General features: G+C 38.0%; 1 protein-coding gene across 1 annotated transcript in view; it reads left to right on the forward strand.

The window, feature by feature from the left end:
* Positions 1 to 23,936, forward strand: part of LOC115222335 (cell division cycle protein 20 homolog) — a 63,103-nt gene that overhangs the window by 22,262 nt on the left and 16,905 nt on the right. Inside the window, exons 3-7 of the mRNA XM_029792523.2 lie at positions 2,975 to 3,140; positions 4,197 to 4,378; positions 11,582 to 11,707; positions 13,369 to 13,571; positions 20,349 to 20,443. Of these exons, the coding sequence (XP_029648383.1) occupies positions 2,975 to 3,140; positions 4,197 to 4,378; positions 11,582 to 11,707; positions 13,369 to 13,571; positions 20,349 to 20,443 (772 nt within the window). The remainder of the gene's footprint in view (positions 1 to 2,974; positions 3,141 to 4,196; positions 4,379 to 11,581; positions 11,708 to 13,368; positions 13,572 to 20,348; positions 20,444 to 23,936) is intronic.

The following is a 23,936-nucleotide window of genomic DNA, read 5'->3' on the forward strand; positions in this document are numbered from 1 at the left end:
CCAGTGTCACTGGACTGGCTCCTGTGCTGGTGGCACATAAAAAATACCACTTGAGCATGGCCATTACCAGTACCGCCTGACTGGCCCTCATACCGGTGGTACGTAAAAGCACCCACTACACTCTGAGTGGTTGGCATTAGGAAGGGCATCTAGCTGTAGAAACTCTGCCAGATCAGATTAGAGCCTGGTTCACCAGCCCTCAGTCAAATCGTCCAATCCATGCTAGTATGGAAAACGGATGTTAAACGATGATGATATGTAGAATTCTCCAACATTGATTGGTTGGTAATTCACTGATAGTATCTTTTTCATTTTCTGACAGAAAGTGAACTTTCTTTTTGCTCTAGATTATGAACTCTACAATCCAGAAGAGTTCAGCAAAATGGTTCAACAAAATAGAGTTTTGAGGAAATTACTAGATGTTACTGTATAGTCAGGAATGTGGCATGAAAAATACAACAATCTAACAACAAATAATGATTAACTGTTGATAAAAACTGCATCTCTCATCCAGCAGATCATACTCGTTTCCTTCTCTTTTTAGTTTGTCCTTTGCTTTCTTGCATTGATTCACTTTGTATTTCTGATACATGGAAATAAAATCTCCTCACAATTCTTTGCTTTAATCTACTTATTTTGCACTGTCTTACTCTCTGTTAATATAATAATGAAATTATTGTATACAGTGCTCAGGTGCACCACAACTTGTCAGAAAGTGCGTATAAAGTGTATGCAGTAATGAACAAATGTCTGGGAAGTGAACAGTGTATGAGTCAGATAGATGCTTGTGTGTGTATGGAGGGGAGGAAATCAGGTGTAGTGTTGGCGAATCTCAGAAAGCATGGAAGTTTTGAAGGATGCAGTGCTCCGACAACTAACAACTGATGCCGGCAGTTTGTTCCATGCTTCAGCAACTCTCAGCGTGAAAAAATATTTCCGAAAGTCATGGGAGCTATGCTGTTTTCTGACTTTGTAAATATGTCCACGGGTGTTAGACGGGTGGAGTTTGAAAAGGTGCTCAGAGTTATTGTTTGTAAGATGGTTGATAACTTTATGGGTGTCTGCCAGATGTCGGAGTTTCAATGTATCCATGCCCAGGGAGGTAAGGCATTCAGAATATGGCAAATGCCTGATGGAGGGTATTCTTTTGGTTGCATGTCACTGAACGGCTTCCAGACGATTGATATCCTGGGCAAGATAGGGGTTAATGGTTCTGCTCTTAGCATTGTTACCTACATAAGTTATATCCCCTTCCTCTCAACTGTCTTGAAATATAGAAATCTGTAGCCATACTCCTTGTCACAAAGATTTAACAAACTGCCTTATCACACTTGTCTCTAGCATCATATGATCGAAACTGATGTCTTCCAGCTACACTCACAATCCAAAATCTTGTCACCATTAATTAAGTGCATGAATAGCCTGACTGACAGGAAACTCTTTCCAATACACACCAATGCTCTTTAACAAAAATGAAGTTACTGCTGTTTAATGCAACAATATTTTCAACTCTGGTTATGTTGACTGCAAGGTTTCACTACATCTCCTGTCTTATTCTTCCGTTTCCTTTTATGTTACTTCAAACTGTATATATTTCAACATGACAACCATTGCCTAGTGTAAAAACCTCTTAAATGTGCATCTGCTTTGGAGATAAAATTTTGCAATAGTCTTTATATTTTTAAACTTAGCATATGCAAACTATTCCACTTAAAACAGTTGATCTTTTCTCTTTTTGTACTTTATTACATCCACTCCTAAAACACTTTGTTCAAGAAAAGATGAAAATGGGGATAAGGACATTTAGTGAAAACCTAGCTCATAATTTATTGTTGAATGTGTATTGTTTGTAGACCTAGGTAATAACACAAGCTGTTCATCCTTCTTAGCCTGCTTTTGCAAACCTGATTCAAACTAAAGTATTGGAACTTGAAATCAGTATATGTAAGATAAATTCACTTCTTTTTATCCAGTATTTTTCTTGCAAGTGTCTCATTATCAGGAATGGTAACCATCTTATAACATACAGCTAACTGTTATTGAATATGTCTACTTCTCAGCTCACATATACTTTCTCTCATGTTTTGAGAACATTCAAGCATCTACACATCCCTCTAAATGAAGCTTCTCTCTCTCTCCCTCTCTCTCTATATATCTGTTAAGTTTGTTTACTATTAATTAGTATAAAGAATGTATTTGTTATTAGGTATTTATCTCATTTGTTCATCTATCAGTTCAGTTCACTGATTTTTGACAGAATAAAGCCAGCCTTATATTCTTTTAATGGTTTCTATGAGACTGTAAGCAGAATCTAGGATCTATCTCTAAATTCTCAGTGGGCATTATTTCCTCCCTAATTTGTAAGGAAAAGTTATCACATTACATTTTAACATGATGATGATAGTATATATGGGTTCATAATTTTCAAAATGTAATATTGAAACTTTGTACTGAATACCATCTTATTTTTGAGGCCAGAATAATGATATTGGTCAAATCAGTTTTATAAGAAGTATTTGTTTTCTGGAGCATTTATTATCTATCATTTTGAGTTGAAAACTTTTGTTCCAAATACGATTCTAGTCAGTCTTCTATTTATGTCAGAGAGCAATTAATAAAACAATATTCCTAAAACAGAATTTTACTTTGCATCCTTTTGGTTTTTGGAGAATTGTTTCTATTCTTTCTATGACCTGTTCCAACTTTTCCATCTCTCATTCTTCAGAAAATTATCAACACTATTTTTGAGAGCATTTACTAAATTCTTTGCCTCTATCTTGCAAGATATTATTTTGGTTACAGCTGATTCTTCTTGGAATAGTGCATTATTCTTTTACTCATTTCAGCCATGTGACTGTGGTCATTCTTTTATTTTATTTTGAATTATCTTCATTTGATTTTTTTAAAGTCCATTAAACAATTATTTTAGAATATGAAAATTTACAGTCAGTTCTTAAATCCTCTTTTATTTTAGCTTGTTCTTGGAATCGTTCACCAAAAAGTCCTCATGAGTTTGTTTTCCTGTCACCCTCTCCCAATTCTCTTCAAGGCCGATCTCCCCAACAGATCTCTTGTAATTCAACCCCTCGGCTGAAGCACAGCTGTACAAAGTCACCAAGCACACCTCTTGATGGTGACAGGTAAGCTTTTATTTTCAAATGCATATGCCATTCTTAAATGGCCCAAGAGTGAGTGATCAACACAAGCTAATAGAGAAGCAAGGCTGGAGGTGGCTAAGGAGATGGAAAGTTATGTTTTCAACAGGTCACTAATATGTCATTATAGCTACTTAAGTCTAGTAATTTGGTTAAAAATTAACCCACTTTGGTGTAATTGTGTTAACAACTATGCATTTTACAGCAGATACTCTTCAAATCACACAACCAATGTTGTCTTCAATATTATAAATATTTATGTATAATACACTTTGAATACTGTGTGTGTCATTTCAGTTATTTAATTTAGGCATTCAAAAGTCAATGTTACAACTTTCTTCTGTTTTCTGTATTAGATTATGTAATGTGAATGGCAAAAATTTTACGACAGGACACTTTTTTAAATTATTTAACGTTTTAGAGTGAATGGAATAAAGACAGTTAAATGAGACTAATAGAGTAATTTAGTTCTTGATTTATGAGAGGTGATGAGGATTATGAAAGACTGAGAGCCTAAGAAAGGACACAAGGTTTGTCAGAGAAGTGAATTATTTTTGTTCATATATTTATATTTATCTATCCATCCATCCATCCCTCCCTCCCACCCACATAAATTCCATTTAATCATAGGATTTCTAATCTCTATTTTGTATTAGTACCAATTTTTAATATTTCTAAAAAATTTTTTCTTTTAGCAGTCAAATAAAGAAATTGTATAGAAAGATTTGCATTAATGCAGATCTGTCCACTCCTTGCTAGTTTATTGAACATTAAACCAATAACCACGATAAAATGTATAATTCGTTCCAATATATTTTACTAGGATTTGTTAATTATCATTAGGATATTAGCATAAATTTTTCAATACAATTATGTTACATCAGCATGCCTACCAAATGGTACCTAGTGCATAATAATAATAATAATAATAATAATAATTGTGTACAGTGCTCAGGTGCATCCCTGTTATGATATAGTATTTGGTGTTTTTGAACGAAACTTATATAATATGTTAGTCTTTAACTACACTTTATTTGGCAGATTTATACCACAGCGTTCCGCTACAGATACTGACCTTGCCCATTATATGATCGTCAAGAATGAAAACCTCCAAGGTGAATTCAAGACAAAGTATAATGATCAACTAAATACAGTTTTACTAGATGGGAAAAATCCAACCAGTGATAAAGTTTTATCATTCACTTGTAAAAAGCTAAATTTTGGTAAGTTTTATGACCACTTATTTAGTGCGCCACATATAATGCTTGGAGTTCTTGCATTTGTTTGTAACATGTCAGACAAAATGCTTAGTTAAAATTCTGCTGAGGTCAACTTTGCCTTTCATTCCTTTAAGGTTGATAAAATAAAGTACAGTCAAGTACTGAAATGATGGTATCATCTTGCCCACTTCCTTCAAAATTGTTGTATACATGTATATATATATATATATATATATATATATATATATATATATATATATATATATATATATATATATATATATATGTGTGTGTGTGTATATATATATATGTGGAGGCGCAATGGCCCAATGGTTAGGGCAGTGGAGTCGCAGTCGGAGGATCGTGGTTTCGATTCCCAGACCAGGCGTTGTGTGTGTTTATTGAGCGAAAATGCCTAAAAGCTCCACGAGGCTCCGGCAGTGGGTGGTGGTGACCCCTGTTGTACTCTTTCGCCACAACTTTCTCTCACTCTCTCTTCCTGTTTCTTGATTAACGCTGCGATGGACTGGCATCCCATCCAGCTGGGGCGAACACATACGCCACAGAAATCGGGCCCATGAGCCTGACTAGGCTTGAAAAGGGCAACGTTTATCATTTTATATATATATATATATATAGGCCATTACAAACTTCCGAGTATTACTGCTCTAAAGTTTTAGAGTTTTCTTCTTTTCAAATTTATGAACTACAGACTGATTCTTCATGCCACCTGGTCACAGAATGTTTTGCAATAGGCCACCACATGGTTTTTGTTCTATAGCTGCACCACTGGCTGTGCACATATACATAGTTACAAAAGTTACTCTTTTTACTGACATGGATTTATACAAACTTGGTTACTGAGTTAAAAATAAACCTGCACCATCAAACAAGCTCTACACGAGGATACTGTTGAAGAGATGGAAGGCATACTTCTATGACCAAGCCACACTACCCTCAAAGGCTTACAATATCAAATAAAGGAGGATCCCATCCAGGATCAAAGACCTTGAAGCCTTCAAAGCAGACCTGCTGGGCATCATCCCCAAACAAATTCTCTAAGTCCTCCAGCTCTTTTCAGCACAAGCTCTCTTCCAATTTACATCTGCTAAAAAATTCAGATTGAGCTTTACTCTTCTCTGACAAAACAAAAAGCTTATATAGGATAGGCTTTTAGAGAATAGCATCACACAGAAATATACATGAACTTCTCCACACACATACAATAGTATAAACAACGAAGCCAAACAGATAGCAGGCAATCTAGGGATAGCCAATAGGGTCAAAGCATTAGCTAAGTGAAATACCTTTTTTTCCCATCAAGTACCACAAACCAGACTTTGCCTCTAACCCCAAATGCCACTTGATTAACCCAGCTAAATCAACAACGACATAAGTGGGGCATCCAATCTCTCCTTATGCATAATACCAATGAAGTTATTCCATAGTTTAAGGCAAACTAGGGTAGAGGCAGGACAAGACTCACCCTATTTGATATAGTAGATTTTTATCTGTGTATATCTAATAGGTTCCTGGTTAAGGTTCTTATGTTCACTCAGAATTTTACTGACATTAGTGTTAGGGATATAGTTGTAATTATGCATGCTAGGAAAATGCTGTTCAATAAAGGTTCGACTTGGGTTAAGCAAATTGATCCAGCAGGCCCCTTCGATGTAGTGATGAGAGCATTCAACAGCACAATTACCTGTGACTTCATAGAATTTAATATACTGGACACATTAACAAAGAGGTTCCCGTCAGTCCTTTTTGGTCTATTCAGAGATGACATTTTAGCCATCTCTAAGGTGCTAACAGGCATACTCTAGATAGGTTTAGGAAGGCCCTAATTCACTTTCCAATCAATTAATTTTTGGTTTATTCTTGTAGTTTAGAGAGTTATGTTGTTCTTATTGATTATGTTTGCAGGGGAAGGGATTAGTTAATCGAATTGATGTAAATATGTCACTGGTACTGGTACTTATTTTACTGAAACCAGAAAGCTAAATGTGAATTAATTCTAGTGAATCATCAAACTCATAATGAACCACGCAATTATTACGTTTAATATAGCAGATCAAAGCCTTATGAGGGAATTTGGGACATGGAAACTGAAAGAAGCCCATCATATATATATATATATAATATATATATATATATATATATATATATTAAAGCAACAAAGTTAAAGTCTGGTCATAGAGTGACCAGTGGTTTCGCATCCATGAAAGCTGCAGCTTTGTGGACAGTTCATCAGACTCTATACAAAGACAAATTTAACTCTTCACTTCTTGGAGGTGGAAAGCTGTTAGAGTGAATTGGTCAAAAAGTCCGGCTTTGATGAGATGGGTTATCTCCCTTAGACCAGGTATTTGGGAAATAGGAATCCATTTCTTGGCCTGCTAATGGACCCTAAGGAATCTTACGAGCTTAATCAGCAAACAGGAAATCCCAATTACAGTAGAACCTTGCAGTACAAGTGCACCATTGTATGAGTAATTTGCTGTATGAGCCATGACTCATGCAAATTTTTGTCTTGAAGTACAAGTGGAAATCTCCATTACAAGCACACAAATTGTCCCATCTTTAAGGTAATTCAGTTAATAAAACTAGTTCACATGTTTCTTTTGCATTCTCTCTTTTATAATTGTCATTTTACTTGTAATTACACCTTTTCTGTTTTAAAACCCATAAAAAATTATTTTTGAGTGGTTTGTTGGGGCTGGAACAGATTAACTATATTTTAGTTAATTTCAATGGGGAAAATTGATTTGTAAAATGAGTAAATCATAAGACAAGTTCGATCATGGAATGAATTAAACTCCTATTGCAAGGTATCACTGTATGCATACGTGCGTGTGTATATATATATAGGCGTGGCTGTGTGGTAAGAAGCTTGTTTCCCAACCACATGGTTCTGGCTTCAGTCCCACTGCGTGATACCTTGGGTAAGTGTCTTCTACTATAGCCTCAGGCTGACCAAAGCTTTATGAGTGGATTTGGTAGATGGAAACTGAAAGAAACTCACTTGGCCTTAAGATTACAATTCAGGCCAATCTTTGCATTGTTAACTTTTTAGTTGTTATGCTAGACCTGGGTACCTGTTCTTACAAGCCCTACCACAACCCAAATGAAACGCTGTCATATATTAATACAGCTTCGTGTAACCCACCTATTGTGTTCAACACCCTAATGAAGGGTGTCTGTTAGAGGATTTCAAATCTGTCCTTGAGTAAAGAGATTTTCGGTGCCATATTACAATGAGGCTTTGGCACCCAATGAGTTTAAAGACTGCATCTCCTATATGCCAAGTCCTAACACCCATACAAGGAAGTACTACTGTAAAGTCATTTGGCTTGCCCCATCCTTTTCATTTAACATCAAGACCTGCATGAGAAAGATACTCCTTAGATTAGTGAACAAACACTTCATATAGTCACATAAATACAGACGTTTATTTTATAGATGCAACTAAATGGTCTCTTTTGGTTGTCTACTCAGCATTAAAAAAATATTAGTGAATACACTTAAACCCTGCACAGAATTAGGATGCTCAAGCATGATTAGCAATGAGTGCCCAGTAGGAGTGGGGAAGATTGATGCAACTCCAAAGCTGTGGTCTTTGAAGCTGAGGTGGCGTCCAGCAATAATGGTAGCAATGCATCAAGCAGTAATGACAACAACTACAGCACTAGCATCACATCCAGCAATAACAGCAACACATTTGGCAGTAACACAGCAGTAATTATGACAACAACAACAACTACAAAACCAGCACAAGGGCACAGGCACAGAAATATGTTGGAACCACAGAGGGTTTATTCAAGCATCATCTCAATCATCACAGGTCCTCTCTTAGGATACCAGAGAGGTGCAACATCATGTTCTTGGTCAGCTGCGTATGGCAAATAAAAGAGATGGGCACACTGTACATAATTAAAAGGAAACTCCTAGAATAACTGGGATTGTACCTCAGTGGAAGCAAGTGTTGTAAGCTTTGCTTGGCTGAGAGAGCAAGAATCCTGAGAAACTTGCTTAACTCAGGAACCTTCTGAAACTCAAAAAAAGGAAACATTTAGTAGATGTCCTTATCAGAGGAAATGTGTATTGGAAACATCAAATTCCTCATTCACCAACTAGGGAAAAGTAATTGTCCAAACACAGCCCCTTTTAGATGCAGCTGGAATCTAAAGAGTATAACTCTATCTCTCCCAGAAGTTTTGTTGTTTTGTAGAATTTAGTGTCAGGATTTTTTTCTATAACCCTAATTGATAACCCATTGCATAACACCTTGGGCTAGTGTCTTGTACTATAACCCTGAATTAATCAAAATGTATTGAGTGGATATGAAAGACAGAAACTGCAAGAAGCCTTTCATATGTGTGTGTCTTTGTCTTGATATCACACATTAGTTATAAACTAATGGCACGTCACTTCAGTGTTGTTCCTTCCAGTCTCTTATGATACTATGTCCAACCATGAGGAAACATTTCCTTACTTAAAAACAGGTGAGTGTTGGCAACAGGAAGGACATCATCATCATTTAATGTCCATTTTCCATGTTGGATGGTTTGACAGGACCCAATGAGCTGCAATGCTACACTAGCTCCAAATATGAGTATAGGCATGGTTTCTCTTGCTGGAGAGGGGATAAGGTGAGAGAGATAGAAGTGGCTCAAGGAGTGGGAGAGATCAGGTCAAGAGATAATGTGCAAGGTGTAGGAGTAATGGGAGGGAGATTTAAGGATACATAAGGGTGGCTATAATGAGTGGGGCTTGATGACAAATATGAGAGGGTATTGAGAATGAAAGCTGGTGTGTAAAATGTTAAATGGAATATGGGAGTGAAGAGAGATAACTGAAGGGATTGAAAGGAGGTGATTAATGAAAATAGTAGAAGGGGAAGGTAGGATAATGAGAATAAAGGAGAGAAGTGGTTCCAGCATGAGGGAGAAAGGTAACTGATAGTGTAAAGGAGCAGGTGAGTGATTTGTACTGATTCTGCTTTCAAGTGGTTACAGCTGCCAAGTAGTACCATAGATAGAGGAGCGATGATTAGGTGTTAGAGAAATGAAATGTGGGGAATGCTTGACAGGGCAGAATGGGTTATAAACATGAACAAAATGCTTTTAGGACACCATTCTTGGCTGTGAGTACAGTGAATCATCAATCACTTCATTCCTTTGAGATCTCCTTTGTGAAGCTCATCATCTTGAAATCAGCTTTCACTACTTTGTCCCAGCTCTTCCTGGGCCTCCCTTTTTCACAAGTTCTATCCTTTTTAAGCATCTGGCACTTCTCTATGTAGTTGTTCTCATCCATACACATCACACGACCAAACCAGTGCAATCTTCTCTCTTACACACTACATCTGATTTCTCTAATTCTTTCTTTTACTTGTTTCAGTCATTTGACTGTGGCCATGCTGGAATACCACCTTTAGTTGAGCAAATCGACTCCAGGACTTTTCTTTGTAAACCTAGTACTTATCCTATCAGTCTCTTTTGCCAAACTACTAAGTTACAGGGACATAAACACACCAGCATTGGTTGTCAAGCAATGTTGGGGGGACAAACACTGACATTCAAACATATACACACACACATATACGACAGGATTCTTTTAGTTTCCATCTACCAAATCCACTCATGAGATATGCTAATAGCATTGGCTATTTGATTTATAGTCAATTGCCTGTCATCCATCAGCATGTGGTGAACATGATCAATGTTTCTAATCCTTCAATCCCACTGCCCCCTTCTCATCTCTCCTCTTTCCACGTGACTGGTGTCCAGCCAGCCATGATCTTTCTTGGCCTGACTGCCAACTGCCAACACCTCTTGTGTCCATCTCCCATGTTCCTGCCTTTAGGCTTTCACTTCATACATGCCAGCTCAATTTGATTCATTATCAGTAGAAAAACACCTATTGTTATTTTTTGTTGTTTGTATCCGTGATCAACCAGTTCAAAGCCACATGTACATGTGGTGAACATGATCAATGTTTTCCTCAGTGGTGGCAGTTGCAGGACATCCAGATGTTGAGTCATCTTCATGACTCTCCCTTCCTCTGTTTAATTCAGTTTCCCACATTTGTACTGTTGATAAAACGAGAGCATCATCCCCCATTGTTGCAACCATGGCAGCATGAACGTTGTTGGGGGCTAAACCATTTTTCTCCAGGTACTTGATAACACCATGATGCCAAATTTAGTCCATTTTCAAGATGTGAGTTTACCTGGAAAGAAACAATACAGGTTGAAATTAATGCATGTAAGATTTCACAGCTCTAGCATCCTTTATAGACAGCCTATGAACTTTTCAGCCTGCTCCCGAACACCTGTCATTGGGTATGATACCTTCCTGTACAACCTGATTAACTAAATGGATAACTAGGCTATAGCCTAGTTATCCATTTAGTTATCCTTCTCTAACATATTTTAAGTATCTCAGTGATAATTCCTGATGGACCTGGGATTTTCCCTGTCTTTATATCCTTAATTCCCTTATCTATCATAATACTGTGAGTTAGGATAGCTGGGTTATTCTGTTGAGTTCACATCAGAAAGACTCTCTTTCTCCCAGACAGAAAAAATTGGGCATAAGAAGCATCAGACATAGTGTGCAAGAGAGAATACTGCACTGGTATGGTCATTGATGGGTTAAATGTAGAATCAGAAAGATGATTGTGGAGGCACATAGTTTAGTGGTTAAGGTGTTGGATTCATGATCATAAGATTATGGTTTTGATTCCTGGACTGGGCAATGCATTGTGTTGTTGAGGAAAACCCTTCATTTTACATTGCTCCAATCTCCTCAGCTAGCATCCTGTGATGAACTGTCATCCCATCTAGGGAAGAATATATATGTGCCAGAGAAACCAGGAAACTGGCCCTATGCTCTTTATGGAGTAATCTGAACTAACTAAGATCATTGTACCAGTATAAATCTTCACCAACTTCCTTGAATTTTTTTATCTAGAATTTTTAATCATATGCATAGGGATCAACTATGGCTTAGTTATTTAACTAGCACTTTGCTTAATCCTACTCTTGTGGTTTTTATTTTGTAAATTGAAACTTTAAAATGAATTATATCCAGCCTTTTAATATATCTAATGAATTTCACATAGACTGTTACACATATAACAGATAATTTTGTTGGCCTTCTTTACAATCTCTTGCTTTAATGAACATGTCCTATTTTCCAGGATGTCGTAAAAGTCTTCAAAATCTGTACAAAAACAAAGCAAATTCTCCATGTAAAACAGCCACTCGTGAAATTAATCAAGATTGTGATCGCATCCTTGATGCTCCTGACCTTATTGATAATTTTTGTGAGTATTCTTTTAACTTCTTTAAAACAAATTTTTGTTAAAATCAGTCAATAAGCATTAACAAGTATGGCTTACAAGTTCTGTCATAGAAGGTGCCACTTTGGCAAAGTGTCATCTATTGTGGCCTCACTTCAACCTTGAGAGTGAAATTTGGCGTGAAACTCTGTAAGCCCATCAGAATGGCTGTTTTTTTGCTTTTTTTTCTGTGCAGAAAGGAGTATGGAAGAAATAGAAGAAAAGAAGGGATAAATATCAGTGGAACAATAAGTGGGAGTGAGTGAGCAAGTGAGCATCATATGTGGTGAGATGAGAAATATGAACAGCTGGATGAGTTTTAAAGTGATTGAGATGATGAATGCTGGTGGAAAGATGGACACAAGTATATTGAAGAAGAGGGATCAATACAGTCTCTTATACATAGACCTACTTGAGGGGATTGTGGTAGAGTAATGGAGATGGTATGCAGCCAGTTTTTTATAGTTTGCAAGCTTCACAGGAGATCAGTAGGATGCTAAGAAGGGGTTCAAGGGTTGCAAAGTGTAGCAATACATTGCCTAAACAGTTGCAATAAATTGTTCAGTCATTCCTTATAGCTTCATAGCGAGGCAAAATTATTTTACAACTATGTATTTTTTTTTTCGTGTAATTATCTTCTAGAGCTATTTGTTTTCCTTCACCAGTATTGCTCCAAAGCAATATATTTACAGAACTAACTGATTGTACATAATCTTATAGGTTAATCTCAAATTAGAAAAATAAAAGGAGCGGTTGTATACTGTCAACTTAACGTGACAGTCCCGTAAAGGGAATCACACCACCGCTATTTAGCCCTAGGAAGCATCAGTGCTTCCTGTCGGGCTTGACACATTTCCTGTGTCATATATTTGCGAAGGGGAGACAAGCACCCCCACCAGCCAGGTCTGCACCTAGAGACATGCATGTTTCTGAGTCTTGCTCGTCATCAGTCTAGGGTAGCAAGGCTTGCTAGTTGAAGATGTTTGCCAAGCCCTCACAAATATATATATTTTCAGTGAAATCTATTCACTGATCACCAAAATTAGAAATATTAAATTTCTAAATATCTCAGAGAGACATGAGTGGTGGTGAAACGATAGAGCGGTTGTATACTGTCAACTTAACGTGACAGTCCCGTAAAGGGAATCACACCACCATTATTTAGCCCTAGGAAGCATCAATGCTTGACGGTATACAACCGCTCATATCTCTCTGAGATATTTAGAAATTTAATATTTCTAATTTTGGTGATCAGTGAATAGATTTCACTGAAATTTGTGAGGGCTTGGCAAACATCTTCATCTAGCAAGCCTTGCTACCCTAGACTGATGACGAGCAAGACTCAGAAACATGCATGTCTCTAGGTGCAGGCCCGGCTGGTGGGGGTGCTTGTCTCCCCTTCGCAAATATAAGGAGACAGGAAATGTGTCAAAGCCGACAGGAAGCGTTGATGCTTCCTAGGGCTAAATAGCGGTGGTGTGATTCCCTTTACGGGACTGTCACGTTGAGTTGACAGTATACAACCACTCTATCGTTTCACCACCACTCATATCTCTCATATTTAGAAATTTAATATTTCTAAGAAAAATAAAATCTTCTTGTCAAAATTTCCTTTGCTTAAATTTCTTTTAAATTTTTACCTACAGATTGCAATTTGCTTGATTGGTCTGCAAGAAATGTTTTGTGTGTTGCCTTGGGTCAATCATGTTATCTTTTTGGTGTGGAACAAGATTGTATTGATGCACTGCAAAACAATGATGATAGAACTGAAGATAATTATGTTTCTTGTGTAAGCTTCAGTGCTGATGGTAGCTTCATTGGGGTTGGAAATAATTCAGGAGAACTTCAGGTATGCATGCTTACATTGTACATTGTTTCCCATATCAGGTATATTTTAAATATTACCTGACATGTAACCTGCTTTTTTTATATTTGTGGATTCTCTAATGTAAAAAATAGGGATTCTTTAGATGTTTTAGCATACAAACACAGATAATTACAGGAAGCAGTTTTAAGATTAAAATATAGAATTCAAATTCTTTCTATTTTTCCTATGATTCAATTTGTATAAAATAATGTTAATTAAGAATTTTATCTTTTGCTATAAAGCTGTTGGAAAAGATGTCTTACATTCTTACCTCATAATCTAAGCATTAACTTTGATACTATATTATGAAGATGAAATTAATCATGTGTATAATGTTGCCCTACCATCCATAGAGTCAACAGTTCATATCTTACTTTGTGTCTCTAGTCAAAGCACTTAACTTGCTGTACTTTAAGCCATTTAACTCTAAATAAAACTATAAGATAACTAACATTCACTGCTATAGACAGTACATTGTGTACTGTATAATTAACATATATTTTGATTGCTTCTTCAAACATTCCTATAGTTAAAATATGTTGAGAAATTGATCTTTCCAAAATGAGAAAACTGAAATAAGCATATCACAACTCCTCCTAACAAGATGAGGTAAGTTGAAAAGGTCATAAACTGACTATGAATGAGTGATGCCAGAGCTGTTAAATCTTGCCTGCATTAATTTCAACTCTTCTTATTAATAACTGCATACAGATAAATTGACTGTTGAAAGAACACTATAGAAGTAACTAGTAGTGATTTCTCTTGAAAGTAAACAAAATTTGACATCATGATATTATCAAGTACCTGGAGAAAAACTGTTTAGACCCCAACGACATTCATGCTGGCATGGTAACTACATTATGAGATGATGTGCCAACTTTATCAACAATGCAAAATTGGACAGCTGAATTTAGGAGGGGAAGGGAGAGTCTTGAACATTACCTGAGGTCTAGATGTTGTGCAATTGCCACTACCAAGGAGAACATTCTTTGTGTTCACCACATGCTGATGGATGATAGGTGATTGACTATGAATCAAATATCCAATGCTATTGGCATATCCTGTGAGAAATTTGAGAATATTTTGCACAATGAACTTGACATGATGATGGTTTCTGCTCGGTGGGTGCCACATCTTCTGACATTTGATCAAAAGTGCACCAGGCTGATCACATCATAGGAAAATCTACACTGTTTGAGGCAGTTACAGTTTCTTTGAACATTTCCTAACTCAGGATGAGTGTTGGGTTTATCATTTTGAACCAGAAACAAAGAGATAATCCATGTAGTGGAAACACCCCTATTCACCTACTCCAAAGAAGGCCAAGGTGATTTCATCTGCAGGGGAAGGTGATGACCTCAGTTATTTTGCAATGCAAAAGGCATTGTGTTTATTGACTACCTTCAAATGAGCTACACCTTCAATGGAGAGTACTATGCCAACTTGCTGAAGCAGTTACAAAAGGCTATCAAGACCAAATGCCCAAGGAAACTGATGAAATGGGTTTTGTTTCATCAGGACAATGCTTCAGTACACAAGCCTTTGCTTGTAAAGGCAGTTGTGTGTGACTGTGGATTTGAATTCGTTGATCACCATCCCTCTTCTCCTGAGTTGGCTCCATCTGACCATTATTTGTTCCTCAACATGAAAAAACACTTGGCTGGGAGGCAGTATTGTAGTGATGATCATGTCATATCTTCTGTTGAGTGTTTTGACCAACAGTATGATAGCTTTTTCATCAATGGAATCCAAGCACTGCACAGTGATAGAAGAAGTGTATGGGCCACAATGGGGACTATGTTGAAAAATAATGTCATTTGGTCACATTCTATGAGAGTATCTTGGTCAACCTACAAACTTTTCAGCTAGCCATTGTAAAAGCTTAATGGAGAAGAATGGTTACAGTTAGAAGTGTAACATAGAAAACCATTGTATACACTTGCAATAGATATGTGTCAAGTCTAGTGATTAGTCATACAGTCAACTCTCGCTACTATGCCACCCTGCAGGACTGAGCCAAAGTGGCATAGTACCGAGGGTCTGTTATCTAAACACTACATAACCAAAAATTTACTGAACATACAAATAAAAATTCATTGGGTAGGAAGTAAGGCCAATAAGTTCAATGCAATGGTAAAAAGAAGACATCCAAGTTTATTAAGTTCAGATTGCTTTTAGTTAATCCCGAAGCTCTCAAAAATTGTCGGCTAACGCATCTTCTTTCGGCGGATTTCATTCATTTCATTGTCTAGCCTATCACACGCCTGCATGACGCTGGGTTTTCCGCTGCTCTGCTGCTGCATAAACTTTCAGATAGTGCTCCATGCTCTCTGGGCATCTGCAAACGAAACGTATTCCTCTTCCACAATTACCTCGTCGTCTTCACTTTCCACTGGCTCTTCGTTATGCATTACCTCCTTTGCTATTTCTTCTAGAGTGAAAGATCCTCCAGCAATCGTCAGCACTGAGAAAATCAAACAGCTCAATTGTTTCGTTCTCATGTGTCTTTTCCTCGGGAGGTAAAGCTTTCCAGATCTCGAGCAGCTCAGCATCCTCTGGCCCTATTTGTATTTCCTCTTCAATAAACTTGGCTTTCGCGAAACAGTTCTTAATCGTCAATTCACTGACCTGCTCCCATGCACGCCAAGCAACGTGCAGAGAGTCGAGCAATGTAAATTTAAACTCGTTTCCTTCATCCATGGCTTCGAGACGGCGGGACAGCAAGAGCTTTTTGTAATGGTGCTTAAGATTTTGTATGATTCCTTAATCCATTGGTTGGGAATTTGCTGTCGTGTTGGGCGGAAAGAAGAGCATTTGGATGTTGTCCAAGTGGACGTCAGAAGGGTGACCAGAGAAGTTATCGAGACAGAGCAACACTTTGCGGTTTTGCTGCCTGAGTTGTCTGTCCCACGTTTGTAACATTTCTTCAAAAGTTTCTGCTGTCATCCATGCCTTCGAATTAGCCTTGTACTTCACAGGAATCTATTTGTTCTTAAACGCACGAGGTTGCTTGGAATTTCTGATCACCAGAAGAGGTAGCTTCTCGCTGCCGCTTAAGTTTGCTCCGACCAAAAGAGTGATTCTTTGCTTGCTTTTCTTTCCCCCTGTGCACCGCACTCCCCTGAAAGCCATGGTCTTGTTCGGAAGTAGTTGCCAAAAGACTCCTGTTTCATCCAAGTTGAACACGCTCTTTCACGGAAAACTGCCTGAGCAAGGGCCAGAGAACCTCTTGTTGCCACTTAATAAGAGATTGAGAATTCACCGCTCCAGCTTCGCCCTGCACTGTCTTGAACGTGATGCCGTGATGATTTTTGAAATTGTCTAGCCAACCGTCGCTTGCCATAAAGTTCAGAATGTGCATAAGCTCAGCCAGTTTAATTGCTTTCTCCTTCAAAAGATCACCACTGACTGGCAGATTCTGTCCTCTTGCTTGTTTCAGCCACATTAGCACGCCATCATTGAGCTTCGGGTTGTGAGATTGCGTCAGCTTCATGCACTTCGATGGAATTCCAATGTTGATGGCTGCCTCGATTGCATCCTTTTTGTTGAGAATGCCCTTCACCGTGGTTCTCTTGACTTCGATGCCCCATTTCTTGCTCATTTCTCTAGCCAGCTTAGACTGGTTCGGCTCGTTTTTCGCAGCATCGATAATCTCCTTCTTTTCCTTCAGCGTAAACTCAGTCCGCTTGCGTTTCTGAGCTGACATTGTGTGCTACTTTCTGAACTTTTCCACAAGATTACAAAATGTAGGAGTACAAAATTTCGAAAAGTTGCATGCACTTCAGTTTACAAGTGGCATAGTAGCGAGAGTTGAGATTTTAGCGAGATTTTAGTAAAAATTTTTTGTCTATTATTTGGCCGGTACCGCGCAAAACTGGCATAGTAGTGAGAGTTGACTGTATTCATATAAATCTTCCTTGTTAATTACAAATTCAAAACCACATTTACATAAATATATACAAGGTGGTATCAAAACGTTCCCAGACTAGTTTAGTAGTACACCAACAGATGTGCAGTGAGAGCTAGCAGTGACCTTCATGAGGCAGTGTGCCAAGTGATGTTGTGTTTACTTCACCTGCCCTGTTTGCCAGATATAGTACCTGTGTTCTTCCATCTCTTCTCCAAGATGTAGATGCAGCTTGAAGGTTGCCATTTTAACACTGTTGTCAAGATCCAGAGTGAATTGTAGAAAGTCATTGACTCACTTATGGAAAACAACTTTCAGGCCATATTCCAAAAGTGACAGGAACGCTGGGACTGGTGTATTGCTGTGCAAGGCGACTATTTCGAAGGAGAAGATGTTAAAACTTAGGTAAAAATATTTTATTAAACATAATTAGTCTGGGAACCTTTTGATACCACCTTGTATTTTATGTAAATAGTTAAAATATAACGAAGTTAAAGATTGAAATAAATTATTTTATGATAAGGTGTTAATAACAGCTTTTTTTTTCTCTTGGATTTATGTTAATTAGAATATTAATTATTTCAATTTAGCCTTTAAGGTTAGGTTTTATAATTATTATGATTAAAATTTTTATAAGTATTATAGTCTCTTATTTTATTCTTGATTTATGTTGTATTTAGTATACAATGATGAGTTATTAATTACATTATTAGGTTGATTCCTTTTTTTATTTTCTTAAGGATTAAATTTGTACTTGATTTATTTGTTTAATGAAATGTTGTTCTTTGTTAGAAGTTCATTTAATTACTCAGGTATTGAGTGATATTTTTCTTGCCATACATTATACTTAATATATTGAGTATTTATTTGATTCACTTATTGATATTATGCAGGATATAAATTATGTTATAAGATAATTAAGTTATATTCATGCAAATGAGACTCCTTTTTTTATTTGTTTATTTATCTCTATTGGTTGTGTCATTGCTCAAAGTACATTATTTGTCTAACTCTATTAGAAATTATTGTTCCAGTTGTTCTGAGAACTAATGTATATGTTACAATTTATTTAATCCAACTCAGTTATCTATAATCTTTTCTAAAGCACTTTTAATTGTAAATATACAGCATTAAACTGATTCTAACTAATTACATTTACAGTTCTATATTTAAGAGATGAGAAATTATGTACATTATTTAAATTATTTACATCTGATGGAAATTTGTCCTCATTTTGTTTGTTGTTAACACAATGTTTCAGCTGATATACCCTCCGGCCTTCATTAAGTGTCTTGGGGAAATTTCAAACCTGAGTTCTCATTCCTAAGGTATTTTTTGATGTTATTATTCTGACTCTTGAAGTTAGTAGCCTGCGCTCTTAACTACTACGCCATGTGCCCGTGAGCAGTTATGGAGTGAATTTTAGGGCTTATAAATCTAATATTTTCCTATCCTTCCCATATGCTATTCATATCTGCACTCAGTCTGCTTAGGAGGTTGTTGTGCCCTATCATATGTGCTGCTTCTTTTAGTTTTTGTATTTTCCAGTGGTGTTCTCTGTCTATTATTTTAAATTCATCCCACAGGTGGTCTCCATTTTACCATACATGATCAGCTATACCCGATTTATCAATATCTCCTAGTGTCACAGCTTTGCGATGTTCCTTTACCTTCATTTTGAGAGGGTGGCATGTTTTGCCTTTGTATAACCTACCACAGCTGTATGGGATGGAGTACACCCAGTTTTTAGTCATATTCTCTTCTATTGGTGGTTTTACTCGAAGGAGGGTATATCAGCTGAAATGTTGTGTTAACAACAAACAAGGTGAGGACAAATATCTGTCAAATGTAAATAATGTAAATACATTTATTTGACTTTTAGAGTGTGTAGCATTGGTTATGACAAAAACCTGATGTCAGTTTATATTCAACATTTATTGCTGCATGTTTATACAAGGCTCCATGAAAATACAAACAGAATCAATCTTATATGAACATTGTATTTTACAGGTGATGAAGGTCTTCACAGATAATGCTTAAATGGATCTTTAACATCACTGCAAAATCATTTGGCAGCATTGATTTCTTCATCCATCTCTGAGTTGGTATAGAGCTGTGAAAACAGCTATTAGGGAAATTGTGCTGGTTTGAGTATGAAACTGGGAAATACTTGAGAGAAGAATTCACCAAAGACCATAACAAATGGTATCCCAATTTTCTCTGGCCTTGTATGCTCAAAACAGCTGTTTACATGGCTGTTACCAAAAGAACGTTCTTGAACTTATCACCTGGACAATGAGTTCTGGTTGGTTGAAATTGGGGTCTGCATGCATGATAAACTCGTGATTTACATGCAGTTGGAAATGAAAGTGAAACCAGCTGCCATATTAGCCCCCTTTCCAGTCAAATTTGTAGGGTTAACAAAAGAGACAAAAAATATAATACTCTTCAGCTTGCCTGAATTAGTCTTACTCTGCTACATTTTAATTACTATATAGCTTTTATGAGGTTCAATGGCTTTAATATTAAGGTGCTGTACCAATGATAACATAGCATGAATTTCTATCTGACAATCTTCACTTTGCTCCACTGAGCAAGGTACCTTACTCAAATGATACCAATTTGCTAGTATAAAAGAAAATTTAAAAAGCAGGTTCTACATATACTTTATGATTGAGAAATTAGAAGGAAAAAGTGGAATTCTCTGACAGAAGTCATCCCACTTATGCAAACATTGAAACATGTATATAAAGTTGTAAGGAAATTTATTCATTCTCTATACATCTCATTTAAGGATATTTTACACATGTAAAAATACATCATGTTTTTCTTTTTTTTTTCTCTTTTGCAAGATATGGGATACAAAAACCAAGAAACTACTCCGTACAATGTATGGAGCAGGAACTTCAGCACATACACTCTCTTGGAATGCTAATGTTCTTAGCTGGTGAGTTAGTTTCTTTGGTTTAACTCCTCCTTGTTAATTACAATGAACTAAAGCAATAAGTTTTAACCTTGATTGTATTTCAGTACAATGTCCACATGGGTTAACTCATTAAAAACTGCACAAGACATGTCTACTAAATATTAGATTAAATATTTAAATAAATCAATTGACCTTATTTTATTTCTAAATACTTAGCCAAGAATAAACCATTGTACTTGACATCTGTTGATGTAGAGAAAGCCTTCAATAAAGTACCCCCACTATGTGATATGGTGGGCTCTGAGGAAGCAAGGAGTAGACGAGTGGCTTGTGAAAGCTGTACAGGCCATATACAGGGGTGCTGTAAGTATAGTGAGAGTTAACAAGTACAGTGAAGAATTTGGTGTACAGGCAGGTGTTCATCAAGGCTGTCCTCAGTCCCTTACTTTCCATCATTGTCCTCCAGGACTTACCAGAAGAATTCAACACTGGCAGCTCCTGCGAACTACTATATGCTGACAATCTTGCCCTCATAGACTCTATATTAGAGCCAGAAAAGGAATTCCAGGTGTGGAAGTAAAACCTGGAATCTAAGGGTCTTAAGGTTAACTAAGCAATGACTAAGATCTTAGTAAGCAAGAAAACAGACATGCTCCTATCTCCTTCAGGTAAGTGGCCCTGCTCAATTTGTGGGAAATGTATAGGCAGGAATTTCATCTTCCAAATCCCTCACGAAGAAATACGCACAGATCATGAACAGTTAAAGTTAAGAAATTCTTCTTTCAACCTCGCTTGCCTCTACCTTCTATCTTTGCATGTATCATCTTTATTCTTTCATTATTCTTCGATTACTCTCTCATTATATTGTTCTTTCAGTACTCTCTCATTATATTATTCTTTCAGTACTCTCTCACTATATTTTTCTTTCAGTATTCTCTCATTACTCTGTCTAGCTCAGTAACATGCCATTCATGTAAATTATTCTTTCAGTATTCTCTCATTACTCTGTCTAGCTCAAATATGTTTTTTGTTTAGTCTTGTCTCCCTGTTGCTCCCGGTTCATAGCCACTTATCTTTCCCCTAAAAATCTCACTTTCTCAGATTTTTCAAACCTACTTTCTTGCTCCCATGATTAACAGAACCTCTTCCTAGTTTATGGTGCACCCGCCTTCCCACCCCCTCCACACATGCCGGAAGTTCCTATTCTTTGCCATCCCGGGGTTGCTTCCCATGAAGACTGCAAATGCTCTTTCACCATCCCTACCCCTAGTCTCGACCTATGTAAGGTAATGTTCATACAGTGCAAAATATGAAAGGCTAGTGTTATGCAGGTTGAACTGAAGGCTACTGTATTACTTGCACATGAATTCTGCCAAATGCGAGCTTTCTTTTCAGGTACATGAAGCTACTGTCCACCGTCCCAGGGTCTCTAGGGCCCATACCTCCCACACCCCCAGGGTTGGCACCCTCAACGTTGGCACACTGAAAGGTAGGTCTGGCGAGATAGTCGAGATGCTTGAACGGAGATGTGTGGATATATGTTGCATGCAAGAAGTAAGGTGGAGAGGAGGATCTGCTAGGTTCCTCACAGGCAAGGAACACAGGTACAAGATTTTCTGGGCAGGGAACACTGACGGGGTTGGTGGCATGGGTATCGCTGAGAAATGGGTAGATAAAGTAATTGAGGTAATCAGAGTATGTGACAGAATACTTAAGATCAGATTAGTGCTTCATCATAGTTTAGCAACCATTATATTGGCGTATGCTCCTCAGTCGGGGCTACCTGATGGACAGAAAGACTGATTCTACGACACTCTACTTGCAGACTACCTCATTGACGAACGACAGAGACCTTCTCTTTGTGGCTGGTGACTTCAATGGTCACGTTGGACAACATGCTGGGGGCTTCCATGGCGTACATGGAGGCTATGGCTATGGTTCCCGCAACGAGGAGGGAACCAGGCTGCTGGAGTTCTGCGATGCAAATAATCTTATGATTTGCAACACTAACTTCAGGAAACCTACCAGCCACCTAGTCACCTACCAATCGGGCCAACATACCAGCCAAATTGACTACATCCTTGCCAGGCAAAGGGAGAGATGGCTGCTTATAAATGCCAAAACCTTCCCAGGCGAAGAATGTACCCCACAACATAGACTGGTAGTTAGTGACTTTAGGATCAGGACTAGGAGGACAACCAGAAGTCGACCAACATGGAGAAGAAGGATCTGGAAGCTTAAAGATCCTGCGAATGGACAGAGATTTAGGGACATGCTACTTGAAGCCTTTGACGAAGTAGAAGGGGATAGAGTATCACATGGGGTAGAAGGCAACTGGACGTTTCTAAGGGACAACCTGCTGAGAGCCATTGACCAGATCTGTGGATGGTGCAAAGTCCCCTCTCGTCCCAAGGTAACGTGGTGGTGGAACAGTGTTGTAGACAGGGCTATTAGAGAAAAGAGACAGACTTGGAAGAATGGTGGTAGCAGGGAATTGTATCAGACTGTCAAAAGGGAAGCTAGGAGACAGGTCTATCTAGCCAGAGGGGAAGCAGATAAGAAAAAATTTGCCAATGTTCTGCGCCGTGAGGACCAAAGACTGGAGGTTTTTCGCGTTGCAAGACAGTGTGTGAGAGAGAATTGTGATGTGGTAGGAGAGGTGTGTTCGCATGGAAGATGGTTCACTTGCGCTAAATGAGGATGCAAAGAGAGAGGTTTGGAGACGCCACTATGAAAGGTTGCTGAATAAAGAAAATGAATGGGATAAAGAGAGTCTGCCGAATGTTGACCCAACAGAGGGACCAGCTATCCAAGTTGACAGTTCCTTGGTAGTTAAGGCAATTAGAAGCATGAAGACAGGGAAAGCCCCAGGCCCATCAGGAATCACTGCAGAGATGCTCAAAATATCTGGTAGTGTCGGCTATAGCTTAGTCACCCGTATAGTTAATCAGGTGATACACGAAGGAGTCATACCCAATGACTGGTGTAGCAGCATAATAGTCAACTGCTACAAAGGTAAAGGTGACGCCCTAGATACAAATACTTACAGAGGTATCAAGCTGTTGGATCAGGTAATGAAGGTTACGGAGAGGGTCATAGCCCAACTAATTAGAGAGAGAGTTAGTTTAGATGAGATGCAGTTTGGGTTTGTGCCAGGGAAAAGTACCACTGATGCTATATTCCTGGTAAGGCAGCTGCAGGAGAAATACCTAGCCAAAGATAAGCCCCTGTACCTGGCTTTTGTTGACATGGAGAAAGCCTTCGACAGGGTCTCCCGATCCCTTATCTGGTGGTCAATGAGGAAACTAGGGATAGATGAATGGTTAGTGAGAGCTGTGCGAGCCATGTACAGGGACGCTGCTAGTAAGGTGAGGGTTGGCAACAGTACAGTGAAGAATTCCGGGTAGAGGTAGGGGTCCACCAAGGCTCAGTCCTCAGCCCCCTCCTATTTATCATAGTCCTCCAGGCAATAACGGAGGAATTCAAGACAGGATGCCCTTGGGAGCTCCTCTAT

Source organism: Octopus sinensis, linkage group LG19, assembly GCF_006345805.1.
Source record: "Octopus sinensis linkage group LG19, ASM634580v1, whole genome shotgun sequence".
NCBI lineage: Eukaryota > Metazoa > Mollusca > Cephalopoda > Octopoda > Octopodidae > Octopus > Octopus sinensis.